Source organism: Coregonus clupeaformis, chromosome 21 (genome assembly GCF_020615455.1).
Source record: "Coregonus clupeaformis isolate EN_2021a chromosome 21, ASM2061545v1, whole genome shotgun sequence".
Classification (NCBI taxonomy): Eukaryota; Metazoa; Chordata; class Actinopteri; order Salmoniformes; family Salmonidae; genus Coregonus; species Coregonus clupeaformis.
In genome coordinates, this window is record NC_059212.1 from 56,685,243 (window position 1) to 56,700,145 (window position 14,903).

Here is a 14,903-nt window from a genome sequence, read left to right on the forward strand (position 1 = left end):
TCCACCATCTCTCTCTCCCCCATCTCTCTCTCTCTCTCCCCATCTCTCTCCACCATCTCTCTCTCCCCATCTCTCTCTCTCACCCCATCTCTCTCTCTCCCCCCATCGCTCTCTCTCCACCATCTCTCTCTCTCCCCATCTCGCGCTCTCTCCGCCATCTCTCTCTCTCCCCCATCTCTCTCTCTCCACCATCTCTCTCTCTCCCCATCTCGCGCTCTCTCCGCCATCTCTCTCTCTCTCCCCCATCTCTCTCTCTTCCCCATCTCTCTCTCTCTCCACCATCTCTCTCTCTCCACCTTCTCTCTCTCTCCACCATCTCTCTCTCTCTCTACCATCTCTCTCTCCACCTTCTCTCTCTCCACCATCTCTCGCTCTCCACCATCTCTCGCTCTCCACCATCTCTCTCTCTCTCTACCATCTCTCTCTCGCCACCATCTCTCTCTCTCCACCATCTCTCTCTCCACCATCACTCTCTCTCTACCATCTCTCTCCCTCTCTCCACCATATCTCTCTCTCTACCATATTTTTCTCCCCATCTCTCTCCCCCATCTCTCTCTCCACCATCTCTCTCTCCCCATCTCTCTCTCTCACCCCATCTCTCTCTCTCCCCATCTCTCTCTCTTCCCCATCTCTCTCTCTTCCCCATCTCTCTCTCTCTCCACCATCTCTCTCTCCCACCTTCTCTCTCTCTCCACCATCTCTCTCTCTCTACCATATCTCTCTCCACCTTCTCTCTCTCCACCATCTCTCGCTCTCCACCATCTCTCGCTCTCCACCATCTCTCTCTCTACCATCTCTCTCTCTCCACCATCTCTCTCTCTCTCCACCATCTCTCTCTCTCCACCATCACTCTCTCTCTACCATCTCTCTCCCTCTCTCCACCATATCTCTCTCTCTACCATATTTTTCTCCCCATCTCTCTCCCCCATCTCTCTCTCCCCCATCGCTCACTCTCTCTCCCCCATCGCTCACTCTCTCTCCCCCATCTCTCTCTCTCCACCATCTCTCTCTCTCCCCATCTCGCGCTCTCTCCGCCATCTCTCTCTCTCTCCCCCATCTCTCTCTCTTCCCCATCTCTCTCTCTCTCCACCATCTCTCTCTCCACCTTCTCTCTCTCTCCACCATCTCTCTCTCTCTCTACCATCTCTCTCTCCACCTTCTCTCTCTCCACCATCTCTCGCTCTCCACCATCTCTCGCTCTCCACCATCTCTCTCTCTCTCTACCATCTCTCTCTCGCCACCATCTCTCTCTCTCCACCATCTCTCTCTCTCCACCATCACTCTCTCTCTACCATCTCTCTCCCTCTCTCCACCATATCTCTCTCTCTACCATATTTTTCTCCCCATCTCTCTCCCCCATCTCTCTCTCCACCATCTCTCTCTCCCCATCTCTCTCTCTCACCCCATCTCTCTCTCTCCCCCATCTCTCTCTCTTCCCCATCTCTCTCTCTTCCCCATCTCTCTCTCTCTCCACCATCTCTCTCTCTCCACCTTCTCTCTCTCTCCACCATCTCTCTCTCTCTACCATATCTCTCTCCACCTTCTCTCTCTCCACCATCTCTCGCTCTCCACCATCTCTCGCTCTCCACCATCTCTCTCTCTACCATCTCTCTCTCTCCACCATCTCTCTCTCTCTCCACCATCTCTCTCTCTCCACCATCACTCTCTCTCTACCATCTCTCTCCCTCTCTCCACCATATCTCTCTCTCTACCATATTTTTCTCCCCATCTCTCTCCCCCATCTCTCTCTCCCCCATCTCTCTCTCTCCCCCATCGCTCACTCTCTCTCCCCCATCTCTCTCTCTCTCCTCCATCTCTCTCTCTCTCCCCCATCTCTCTCTCTTTCTCTCTCTCTCTCTCTCTCTCTCTCTCTCTCTCTCTCTCTCTCTCTCTCTCTCTCTCTCTCTCTCTCTCTCTCTCTCTCTCTCATCTCTTGAGTGACATTTAGCACCATAACATTTACTGTGTATCAATTATTCAAACAATGCATTACTTAGTATTGGAGGTAATAATTTCCCCCCTCTCTCTTCCCCTCTGTCCTTCCCTCCATGTCTCTCTCTCCACAGTGCCATGTGTGCCATCTCTGGTGGAGGGAAGAGTCGACTGTGTGAGTGGTGACGTGTCAGTGACCTGGAAGCATAGCAATGGAGCCACTGCCTACACCGCCATCGCCCAGGGCAACGAGGGCTACGCGTTCTCCTGCAACACCAGTGGGACGGTGTGTGTGTTCAATGACCTGCTCTGTGGACACACCTACAGCGTCACCGTCAGCGCTGCCGACAACACCTGCTCCAGTGCCTACAGCAGCCCCATCACCGTGGAGACAGGTGTGTGTGTGACATTTTCAATACCGTAAATGGAGTGTGATCCTGGACAAAACAAATTCTGCCACCTGCCCAAGTGGGTCCCCCTTTAACCCTTTATTTTCTCTCTTCAGAACCCTGTGAGCCCCAGAATGTCAGTGCTCACTTGGACTGCCATAGCAACGAGGGCGTGGTCTCCTGGGAGATTAGTGACAGGGTGACATCACACCTTGTTACGGCAGTTGGCCCTGACGGACACCGTCTCAGCTGCAACAGCACCTCCTCGTCCTGCACACTACCCACCATGCACTGCGGCCAGCGCTACAACCTCACCGTCACCGCCCTGGAAGGCGTCTGCGACAACAGTCGTTCACAACTCACCCTGCCGTCAGGTGAGTGCGTTGTAGCCAATCACAATCCACTGAGCAGTGGTGGTGATCTAACACTGGTCATAGCTATCCAAAAAGGACCACAGAATGGATATTAGACGTTGGACTTTGTTGTGTTTGTACACTGAGTATACAAAACATTAAGAACACCTGCTCTTTTTGGGTTTCCTTCGGAGGACAAAAATAAACTTTGTTTTTACAGCTTTTTCTTTTGTTGTTACATGTACATTCTAAACAAATTTTTTCACAGTAGTTACAGAGCAAGAATATAGTAATTTGATATTTACATTATACATTGTGTTTTCAGTCATAACTGAACACCTGCTCTTTCCATGACTGACCAGTTGAATCCAGCAGAAAGCTATGATCCCTTATTGATCTCAATTGTTAAATCCATTTCAATCAGTGTAGATGAAGGGGAGGACAGGTTAAAGAAGGATTTTTAAGCCTTGAGACAATTGAGACATGGATTGTGTATGTGTGCCATTCAGAGGGTGAATGGGCAAGACAAAATATTTAAGTGGCTGAACGGGGTATGGTAGTAGGCGCCAGGTGCACCGTTTTTTGTCAAGAACTGCAACGCTGCTGGGTTTTTCAAGTGCAACAGTTTCCCGTGTGTCTCAAGAATGGTCCACCACCCAAAGGACATCCAGCCAGCTTGACACAACTATGGGAAGGATTGGAATCAACATGGGCCAGCATCCCTGTGGAACACTTGCGACACTTTGTAGAGTTCGTGCCCCGACGAATTGAGGCTGTTCTGAGGGGGGTGCAACTCAATATTAGGAATGTGTTCTTAATGTTTTGTGCACTCAGTGTATGTCTTTGATCATTTGGAGTAATATCTTGATTATTATAAAACTATCCAATTAATTTTCTCATTATATGGATGTTTGTGTTTTTCAATTAATTAGATAATTTAATAACACCAAATGAACCCACTGTCCATCCTCTCCTCTCCACTCTAGGGCCCTGTGCTCCGGGTAACCTGCAGACTAGCTTCCAGTGCAGCACCAACTCTACCTCAGTGACCTGGGATAGAGGCAGTGGAGCCCTCTCCTATATGGTTGTAGGAGAGGCTACCAATGGCCACATTACCTCTTGGAACTCTAGCACCACGGACAGTGATCTGGAGGGATTGCAGTGTGGCCAGATGTACAATGTCTCAGTCCACTCTATGGATGGAGTCTGTAGGAGCATTCAGAGTGTCAGCTCAGACGTGCAAACGGGTGAGATGGGCAAAAAACATGAATGTGCGCACGCACACACACACACACACACACAGATAGTAATGTGTTGCTAATCCAATTGACTAATGAGAATCCCTCCCTCCAGCCCCCTGCCCGCCCCAGAATGTGGATGCCGAGGTATACTGTGCCTCAGGCATCATGTTGGTGACCTGGGACCCCAACATGGATGTCCAGTTCTTCCTGGTGGATGCAGTGACAAAGGGAGGGAGAAGCCACTCCTGCAACACTACAGACACCCAGTGCTTCATCACCAGTCTGCCCTGTGGAGAGAGCTTCTCTGTCCAGGTCACCGCTGCCAGAGGAGGCTGCCACAGCCTGCCCAGTCAGGCCCTCAACATCTCATCAGGTACGGCTGGGTCACCAGAACGCGACATTGGTCAGTTGTTTGTCATCAGAATTAGCCATCAGCTATTGTGTAGCCACTAATACATAACCGATCTACAGTTTGATTCCTGAACATTTGATTAGGATTGATGGAAACAGAATAGCTACTTTTATACAACATATGTAAAGTTCTAGATGATCCATGATCCCAGATGAGATACTTTTTTCTGACTTTAAACCTCCCTTCAAAGTGTTCATAACTTCCCTACTAAAAAACATATTCTCTTCAGTACTATTGCTCCAGTGTATCTAACCATCCCTTCCTGTCTTTCTACCCAGCCCCGTGCATGCCCACGGGGGTGAACGGTAGCCAGGACTGTGTGACCAACAATGCCTGGGTGTCCTGGGCCCCTGCCCTGGGGGTGGACAGATACATGGTGACCGCTAACGGCGTGGGGGGGTACAACTCCTCCTGCTCCACCCATGGCTCTGACACCACCTGTGAGGTGCCTGACCTGGCCTGCGGGGTGCGCTACAACTTCTCGGTTACTGCTAGCAACGGACAGTGTGATAGTCCACCCAGTGCGACCTTCGACCTCGAGACACGTAAAGAATGGCAATGTCACCTGGGTCAAGCTTGGATGAACGGGGCTATTTTGCTGGGATGTAGGGTTTTTGGGAGTTGGGTGGGTTGGTCGTTGGTGTAAAAAGAAATATGAGTGATATTCAGTAACTCTTGGAGGACAATATAAGTTGACTGGGGACATTATAGTAATTATTTTAACCTATTTCACTGGCTATCATATTGTCTTCCACTGTCTTATTATTAGTGTCATGCTATATTTCCCTCTGAAAATCAATAACAAAATATATGTTTACCTCCAGCTCCCTGCGCCCTGGCCAGCATCACCGCCTTCGCCCAGTGTCATAACTCCTCCATCCTGGTCCTGTGGGAGCCCATGGTGGGCAGCGTGGGAAACCCTGTGTACATCGCCACGGCGGAGGCCAGCGACCGCAGCGTGCTGACCTGTAACAGCTCTGCCAGCAGCTGTGACCTGGAGGGGGCGCGCTGTGGCCTGCACTACACTGTCATCGTAGCGGCATCATCAGACAGCTGCACCAGCCAGAGGAGTCCTCCTTATAGGATCAGCATGGGTAGGTTTCATGGCTGTATTAAGAGTCATATCAGGTCCCGTATTCACAAAGCATCTTAGAGTACTGAGTGCTGATCTGGGATCAGGACCTGCCTGTCCACACAGTGCCTTGCAAACGTATTCATTCCCCTTGGGGTTTTTCCTATTTTGTTGCATTACAACCTGTAATTTAAATGGATTTTTATTTGGATTTAATGTAATGGACATACACAAAATAGTCCAAATTGGTGAAGTGAAATTAAAAAAATTACTTGTTTCTAAAAAATACATTACGGAAAAGTGGTGCGTGCATATGTATTCACCCCCTTTGCTATGAAGCCCCTAAATAAAGATCTGGTTCAACCAATTACCTTCAGAAGTCACATAATGAGTTAAATAAAGTCCACCTGTGTGCAATCTAATCATGATCAATCATGATCTGTCACATGATCTAAGTATATATACACCTGTTCTGAAAGGCTCTAGAGTCTGCAACACCACTAAGCAAGGGGCACCACCAAGCAAGCGGCACCACAAAGACCAAGGAGCTCTCCAAACAGGCCAGGGACAAAGTTGTGGAGAAGTACAGATCAGGGTTGGGTTATTAAAAAATATCAGAAACTTTGAACATCCCACGGAGCACCATTAAATCCATTATTAAAAAATTGAACGAATATGGCACTACAACAAAACTGCCAAGAGAGGGCCGCCCACCAAAACTCATGGACCAGGCAAGGAGGGCATTAATCAGAGAGGCAACAAAGAGACCAAAGATAACCCTGAAGGAGCTGCAAAGCTCCACAGCAGAGATTGGAGTATCTGTCCATAGGACCACTTTAAGCCGTACAGACCTGGGCTTTACGGAAGAGTGGCCAGAAAATAGCCATTGCTTAAAGAAAAAAATAAGCAAACACGTATGGTGTTCGCCAAAAGGCATGTGGGAGACTCCCCAAACATATGGAAGAAAGTACTCTGGTCAGATGAGACTAAAATTGAGCTTTTTGGCCATCAAGGAAAACGCTAAGTCTGGAGCAAACCCAACACCTCTCATCACCCCGAGAACACCATCCCCACAGTGAAGCATGGTGGTGGCAGCATCATGCTGTGGGGATGTTTTTCATCGGCAGGGACTGGAAAACTGGTCAGAGTTGAAGGAATGATGGATGGCGCTAAATACAGGGAAATTCTTGAGGGAAACCTGTTTCAGTCTTCCAGAGATTTGAGGCTGGGATGAAGGTTCGCCTTCCAGCAGGACAATGACCCTAAGCATACTGCTAAAGCAACACTCAAGTGGTTTAAGGGGAAGCATTTAAATGTCTTGGAATGGCCTAGTCAAAGCCCAGACCTCAATCCAATTGAGAATCTGTGGTATGACTTAAAGATTGCTGTACACCAGTGGAACCCATCCAACCTGAAGGAGCTGGAGCAGTTTTGCCTTGAAGAATGGGCAAAAATCCCAGTGGCTAGATGTGCCAAGCTTATAGAGACATACCCCAAGAGACTTGCAGCTGTAATTGCTGCAAAAGGTGGCTCTACAAAGTATTGACTTTGGGAGTGGGGGGGTGAATAGTTATGTATGTTTTTTTGTTTTATTTCTTGTTTGTCTCACAATAAAAAAATTCTTCAAAGTGGTAGGCATGCATACTAACCCCCCCAAAAATCCATTTTAATTCCAGGTTGTAAGGCAACAAAATAGGAAAAATGCCAAGGGGGGTGAATACTTTCGCAAGCCACTGTAATCCTAATTTCTGCCTAATCTCCTCCTAATTTCTGCATAATTTCCCCCTAATTTGAGTGTTTTGTTGGAAGTTATGTTTCTGAGAATGTCTCTAAGGATGTTTTTTAAATGATATTCTCTTCCTGTTTTAAACCCATTGGCATGCAATAAAGTAATATTGCTTTCACTGTGTGTGGGACATATTGGATTACAGAAGTGACTTGAAATTCAGTGGTCATTATAAGAAAATGAATTCCTAAATGTACAGTGGAATTCCCAAATGTACATCCTGGTTTGGTGACAATAGAAATGTGTTTCCTAGAAATGTTAATACACACGTGTTAAGAGCTTTTCCGTTTTAATTTCACATTGACCTAGCAGCCACAAGTAAAGTACCCTATTTTACCTTGTGTACAGGTTGTTGTTTATTGCGTCCATTGTGTTTGCTTTACAGTCAATGGGAAGAAGCCAGTTTACTCTCCGCATTTCTTCCTTCGCATCATAATGTCAGTCAGTGGGTTACATCTTCCTCTTGTTGTAGGATTAGACCTCACCAGGGATCATGTACTGTGAGTTACAAAGTCTTTGGCACCTAGAAACCCAACCGAAATATTATTATTCTAAGTGAATGGCCTAGTTCAGAATAGATGAGAATAAACCTGTATTAAGGAATGAAGCAACACATTTATGTCTATCTCTATGGGGAGAAAGAAAGGCCAGATAGAGAATATGGGATTTTGACTTGGTTATTTCATGGTGAACTAGAGACACTAGAAGTTGTGCGGTGTTCCGTGTGTGAATATGGGAAGGGCTGAATGATGGGATTTAAAATGACTCTTTCTCCATATTTGCACATCTCATCTAACCTTGACTGCCTGTCTTTGTCAGAAGACAATGAGGGATTACACATCTATTATGCATCCATTGTGGTTGAGATTCTAGAGTTTGAGATAAAGAGTTGCGTGTGAAAACAAATATGCCACCTTGATTCAGAGCCTGAAACTCAAACCTTACACAATGAGTGGAAATTGTGTTGATCTATGATTAAGGGCAAAGTGATGTGAACAGAGAGATACAGAGAGAGATACAGTGTGAGACAATACTCAGCTCCCTCTCCTTCAGTGTCACTCCTCTGTACCGGACCTACCCCTCACTGTTAGGCCTTCTATCTAGCTTTCTGTTTTTTTGTCTTATTTCTTGTTTGTTTCACAAAAAAAATATTTTGCATCTTCAAAGTGGTAGGCATGTTGTGTAAATCAAATGATACAAACCCCCCCAAATATCAATTTTAATTCCAGGTTGTAAGGCAACAAAATAGGAAAAATGCCAAGGGGGGTGAATAATTTTGCAAGCCACTGTTTAATCATATTCATTAGGATCTAAAAGACACAACCGATCCTAGATCAGCACTCCTGCTCTGAGACACTTTGTGAATACAGAACCTGGTACTCTGTACTAAAGCTGTTCCAGAACAGGGTTTATAAGTTGTTATAACAGTTGTTATAACAGTGGTCATTATAGTCAACATGGTTAGTGTCCTTGCTTGTTCTAGTTATCTATCTAAAGAGTATCTCTGATCTCTCACCCTCCTCCCTCTCTGTTTCTCTCAAGAACCATGCCCCCCCCAGGGTGTGGTCATCAGCTCCCCCTGTGAGTCCCACGGAGCTCACGTGTCCTGGACCACGTCCCCTGTGGCCGAGACCTACCTCATGACCGCAACGGGTGGAAACGGGGACGTGCGGTCCTGCAAAACGACCGCCAACAACTGCTCCCTGTCTGAGCTGCAGTGTGGTCAGCAGTACGCTATCTGTGTGACCGCCAGCCACGAGAACTGCTCCAGTGGCGCCAGTCAGAACGTCACCTTCAATACAGGTACGCATCACACAAACATTAGGTGTGTAGGACAGACAGTATGATGACATGCTCCATGTGCTTCTGCCGAAATCTAGTGCACTATTTAGGGAATGTGGTGTCATCATCTGCCATTTGACCTTTCAACTTTGACCTTTCTCTCCTTCAGTGCCCTGCCAGCCAGAAGGTCTGTCCGTGTTGGTCCAGTGTGCCAACCACTCTGCGTTGCTGTCGTGGACAGTCAGAGGTGGCGTTGTGGACTACAGGGGCTGTGGCCAGGCTGAGGATGGCACCATGCTTTACTGTGAGAGCACAGGGGCTTCCTGTACCATCGGAGGGTTGGAGTGTGGTGCCCAGTACAACTTCTCTGTTCAGGCCTCAGACGGGACCTGCAACAGCTCCTTCAGTGAGCCTCTGCTGGCCGGAGCAGGTACTGCACAGTCATCATATTGTACAGTCATCATATTGTACAGTCAGCATATTGTACAGTCATCGTATTGTACAGTCATCATATTATACAGTCATCATATTATACAGTCATCATATTGTACAGTCATCATATTATACAGTCATCATATTGTACAGTCATCATATTGATCATTGAGTAGTGATAGTTTTCCTTGGTCTTGGGAGGATAACTCAACTTAGAGGCTCTCTCTCAATTGATCTTTTCTTGATTCCTGACATCTTCTCTCCTCACCTCCTCATCAAAAACGCATTGGAGAGGAAGGTCAGAGAGGAAGGAACATGTTTAGATCTGGTATTTGTTGACAGTATGTCCTTCCTCTCTTCTGTAGCTCCCTGTCCCCCAGAGACCATGGCAGTGACCATGTTCCCCATGCAGAACCAGACCCAGTTTTTGCGTGCTTCCTGGACCCATGTGACCTGTCCCAACGTCCAATACCTGCTGGAGGTGACCGGAAGCATCCTGGGAGACAGCCAATCCCAGTTCGAGCTGTCTTCCTATTGGACCAGCTCCAGCTTCTTCGAGCTGCTCCTCCCCTGTGGCTCGTCCTATAGCGCGACAGTGAGGAGCAGGAACTTTGCAGGCGACAGCGCCCCCTCTGCAGCCATCACTGGAACCACAGGTACAGCAAGAGACCTAACGTGGGACAGATGTGCACAAGTCATTGAGTTAGATAGAGGACTCAAGTTTGTATCTGTGCCATTATGGTGTCTGTGACAGCATCTACATTTTAAAGTATTCCATTTTCTTATTTTGTCCTCAATCTATCTCTATGGCATCACTCACATTTCACTCCAATCTCTGATGTCAGTGCAAGATGTGTTAAAGTCATGACATAACATAACATTACTAGGACCCAGAGTTTTTCCTGGTGAGGTCATATAGACCTTGCCCTAAACATAACACAACTCAACCACAACCATAACCCTAACCATAGCATTCCATCTCTCTCCAGCCCCTTGCCCTCCACCGGTGGTGACCTACAGTGGTTCCATCTCCTCGGCCACCATCTCGTGGAATGCATCCGTCTACGCCACCATGTATACGGTGTATGACATCAGTGGCGCGGTGCGGAACCAGGTGTGCAGCACGGTACAGCTGTCCTGTTCCCTGGCCAACCTCAACTACAACAACCTGGAGGTCACCGCTAGCAACACGGCCGGGGAGAGCGACCCCACCAGGGAAATAACAGGTAGGAACCAACCCAGACAGTTGTGTTTGGAAATGTGACCGTTTGTTATTGAAATAGGCTGAAGCCAGCGCCTTCTTCTGCATCAATGTTAATCACTGTCTCTTAATATGATGTTAATCAATGTCTCTTAAAATGGTTCTCATCTACAGTGCATCACTTGAGGAGAAGGAGAGATCTCAGTGAAGAAGAGATGATCTCAGAGACGAGTGAGTAATCAGTGCTCTGCTCTATTTCACAAGTGGACTCTATGGATACAGGAAGGCAACATTACAAAGTGGTTTTAACAAATCAATTCAATAAATAATTCAATTCATACTCAGACCACTCTCCTTGCCTCCTTCATCAGGTCTGTCCAAGCCCGTGGTGCGGGTCACCGTGGAAACCCCCAACGTCCTCCTGGTGGAGTGGTCCCCCGTGAAGGGGGCCGCCTACTACAACCTAGTGGTGCGAGAGCAGAGTTCTCGCCCCCGCCACGCCAGCCGCCCCCAGATACTGACCGTGTACGGCGAGAGCTCCATCGTCGCCAACCTCAAACCTTCCTCCACATACTGCTTATCCGCGTCGGCCCACACTGAGGACAGGGAGGGGCCCTACTCAGAGCCTGTGTGTGTGGAGACTGTGGCCCCTGCAGTCAAGATGTGAAGGGGGGTTCTGGAGTGAAGCAGAGGCATGGGCAGAGACATTAATTTATCTTAATATTTATATATGGCTCTGGTCATGGGTATCACAGAACAAGAATGTAATACTTATCAATCTCCAGATGTTTTGGTGCCAACATGGGCACAGCAACCCACAAGCAATTTTTGAATCTCAAATCATTCTGCCTTATTCTGTAAAACGAAGGTCTCCTTTGGGAAAGTGGTCTTCTAACCTCAGAGGGACTTCCTGGTTCAATACGAAAGCTACAGTATGTCTCTGGTCGGCATAACAAGGCCGCTGGCAGTATGTATTGTATTGTCACTGAATGCTATAGCTCAGTGTTTCCCAACCCTGGTCCTCCAGTAACCCCAACAGTACACATTTTTATTGTAACCCCGGACAAGCACAACTGATTTAACTCATTGAGGACCTGATGATTAGTTGACTAGTTGAATCAGTTGTGTTTGTCCGGGGCTACAATAAAACTGTACTGTTGGGGGTACTGGAGGACCGGAGTTGGGAAACACTGCTATAGCTGACCGTAACTTTTTCTAAAATGTCAGCGGTTTTTTTTAAGGTTTGGGGTAGCTCTGTCTGCGGTGTGATGGTTGAGATATGTGATCCAAAGTGGTCATTTCCTATCTCTTTTCCTGTTGTATCAAGTAGTATAAAATATTTGTATGACTTGTGAGAAACGACCTATGAAGTATACTATTCCTAAATCATCATCATCCTTGCTGAAGTTGTGAAATCAAAGCTCAAACATGTATTTCTAGTTTTTGTATAATTTTTACAATACCTTCGACAAGTTATTTTTAATGACTTGCTTTATATGCATCTTTCCTTTTTATTACATATATATATATATACTGAACAAAAATATAAAACGCAACATACAACAATTTCAAAGATTTTGCTGAGTTACAGTGAATATAAGGATATCAGTCAATTTAAATAAATTCATTAGGCCCTAATCTATGGATTTAACATGACTGGGCAGGGGCGCAGACAATCAGAATGAGTTTTCCCGCACAAAAGGGCTTTATTACAGACAGAAATTCTCCTCAGTTTCATCAGCTGTCCAGGTGGCTGGTCTCAGACGATCCCGCAGGTGAAGAAGCCGGATGTGGAGGTCCTGGGCTGGCGTGGTTACACGTGGTCTGTGGTTGTGAGGCCGGTTAAATGTACTACCAATAATTCTCTAAAACAAAGTTGGAGGTGGCTTATGAGAGAAATTAACAAATTATCTGGCAACAGCTCTGGTGGACATTCCTGCAGTCAGCATGCCAATTGCACGCTCCCTCAACTTGAAACATCTGTGGCATTGTGTTGTGTGACAAAACTGCACATTTTAAAGTGGCCTTTTATTGTCAACAGCACAAGGTGCACCTGTGCAATGATCATGCTGTTTAATCAGTTTCTTGATATGCCACACCTGTCAGGTGGATGGATTATCTTGGCTAACGAGAAATGCTCACGAACCGGGATGTAAACAAATTTGTGCACAAAATTAGAGAAATAAGCTTTTTGTGCATATGAATCTTTTATTTCAGCTCATGAAACATAGGACCAACACTTTACATGTTGCGTTTATATTTTTGTTCAGTATATATGACAAAGTAGATTTATCTTTATTGAAGAGTAATATATCTGGCTGTGTTTTCAATAACAGAGGATTTATAATGTACTATGTGCCATTGTCTTGACTCTTTATCAAGAGATACGTTCAGATAAACTCTTAATAAAAATTATCAAAATGCAAAACTTTTTCACTTTCATTATTTCAAAGTCATTGTCAAAATACAATATACAAAGTACTCAAATAGCCCCCTTTCATTGATGTAGATATAGTGCCTTCGGAAAGTATTCAGTCCCCTTGACTTTTTCCATTTTGTTAAGTTACAACCTTATTCTAAAATGTATTAAATAAACAAAATTCCTCATCAATCTACACACAATACCCCATATTGACAAAGCAAAAACAGGTTTATAGACATTTTTGCAAATTTGTTAAAAATAAAAAACATAAATAGTTTATTTACATAAGTATTCAGACCCTTTGCCACGAGATTTGAAATTGAGCTCTGGTGCATCCTGTCTCCATTTATCATCCTTGAGATGTTTCTACAACTTGATTGGAGTCCACCTGTGGTAAATTCAATTGATTGGACATGATTTGGAAAGGCACACACCTGTCTATATAAGGTCCCACAGTTGACAGTGCATGTCAGAGCAAAAACCAAGCCATGAGGTCGAAGGAATTGTCCGTAGAGCTCTGAGACAGGATTGTGTCGAGGCACAGATCTGAGGAAGGGTACCAAAAAATGTCTGCATCATTGAAGGTCCTCAAGAACACAGTGGCCTCCATCATTCTTAAATGGAAGAAGTTTGGAACCACCAAGACTCTTCCTAGAGCTGGCCGCCCGGTCAAACTGAGCAATCGGGGGAGAAGGGCCTTGGTCAGGGAGGTGACCAAGAAACGAATGGTCACTCTGACAAAGCTCCAGAGTTCCTCTGTGGAGATGGGAGAACCTTCCAGAAGGACAACTATCTCTGCAGCACTCCACCAATCAGGCCTTTATGGTAGAGTGGCCAGACGGAAGCCAATCCTCAGTAAAAGGCACGACAGCCCGCTTGGAGTTTGCCAAAAGGCACCTAAAGACTCAGACCATGAGAAACAAGATTCTCTGGTCTGATGAAACCAATATTGAACTCTTTGGCCTGAATGCGTCACGTCTGGAGGAAACCTGGCACCATCCCTACGGTGAAGCATGGTGGTGGCAGCATCATGCTGTGGGGATGTCTTTCAGCGGCAGGGACTGGGAGACTAGTCAGGATCGAGGGAAAGATGAACGGAGCAAAGTACAGAGAGATCCTTGAGGAAAACCTGCTCCAGAGGACCTCAGACTGGGGCAAAGGTTCACCTTCCAACAGGACAACGACCCTAAGCACACAGCCAAGACAGCGCAGAAGTGGCTTCGGGACAAGTCTCTGAATGTCCTTGAGAGGCCCAGCCAGAGCCCAGACTTGAACCCGATCGAACATCTCTGGAGAGACCTGAAAATAGCTGTGCAGCGACGCTCCCCATCCAACCTGACAGAGCTTGAGAGGATCTGCAGAGAATGGGAGAAACTCCCTACAGCGGTGCCAAGCTTGTAGCGTCATACCCAAGACTCAAGGCTGTAATCGCTGCTTCAACTAAGTACTGAGTAAAGGGTCTGAATACTTCCGTAAATGTGATATTTCCGTTTTTTTATTTTTTAATAGATTAGCAAAAATGTCTAATAATCTGTTTTTGCTTTGTCATTTTGGGGTATTGTGTGTAGATTGATGAGGGGAAAAAACTATGTAATAACTTTTTGAATAAGGCTGTAACGTAATAAAATGTGGAAAAAGTCTAGGGGTCTGAATACTTTCCGAAGGCACTGTATTTATTTATAACGGGGACAATGAACAACAATGGGGTGTGATGCCCTTTATTACATGGTAGTCCATTATTTTAGTCATTTAGCACACTATGGTAAATCCATTATAACCATGGCAGATTACTAGATCTGGAAGCGCTTTTAAGAGGAGTACTTGTGTAACTGAGTAAGGAATTACACCTTTAACAAATCCACAATCATCCCACACAATGTC

General features: G+C 46.1%; 1 protein-coding gene across 1 annotated transcript in view; it reads left to right on the forward strand.

Moving 5' to 3' along the window:
- The window catches only part of LOC121534475, a 35,273-nt gene extending 23,093 nt beyond the window's left edge, over positions 1-12,180 (forward strand). Inside the window, exons 27-38 of the mRNA XM_045206063.1 lie at positions 2,067-2,327; positions 2,438-2,695; positions 3,661-3,921; positions 4,028-4,288; positions 4,606-4,872; positions 5,152-5,421; positions 8,728-8,988; positions 9,137-9,397; positions 9,765-10,055; positions 10,389-10,625; positions 10,775-10,831; positions 10,972-12,180. Coding sequence (XP_045061998.1) covers positions 2,067-2,327; positions 2,438-2,695; positions 3,661-3,921; positions 4,028-4,288; positions 4,606-4,872; positions 5,152-5,421; positions 8,728-8,988; positions 9,137-9,397; positions 9,765-10,055; positions 10,389-10,625; positions 10,775-10,831; positions 10,972-11,267 — 2,981 coding nt within the window. The 3' untranslated portion in view covers positions 11,268-12,180. The remainder of the gene's footprint in view (positions 1-2,066; positions 2,328-2,437; positions 2,696-3,660; positions 3,922-4,027; positions 4,289-4,605; positions 4,873-5,151; positions 5,422-8,727; positions 8,989-9,136; positions 9,398-9,764; positions 10,056-10,388; positions 10,626-10,774; positions 10,832-10,971) is intronic.
- Positions 12,181-14,903: the final 2,723 nt, after the last annotated feature.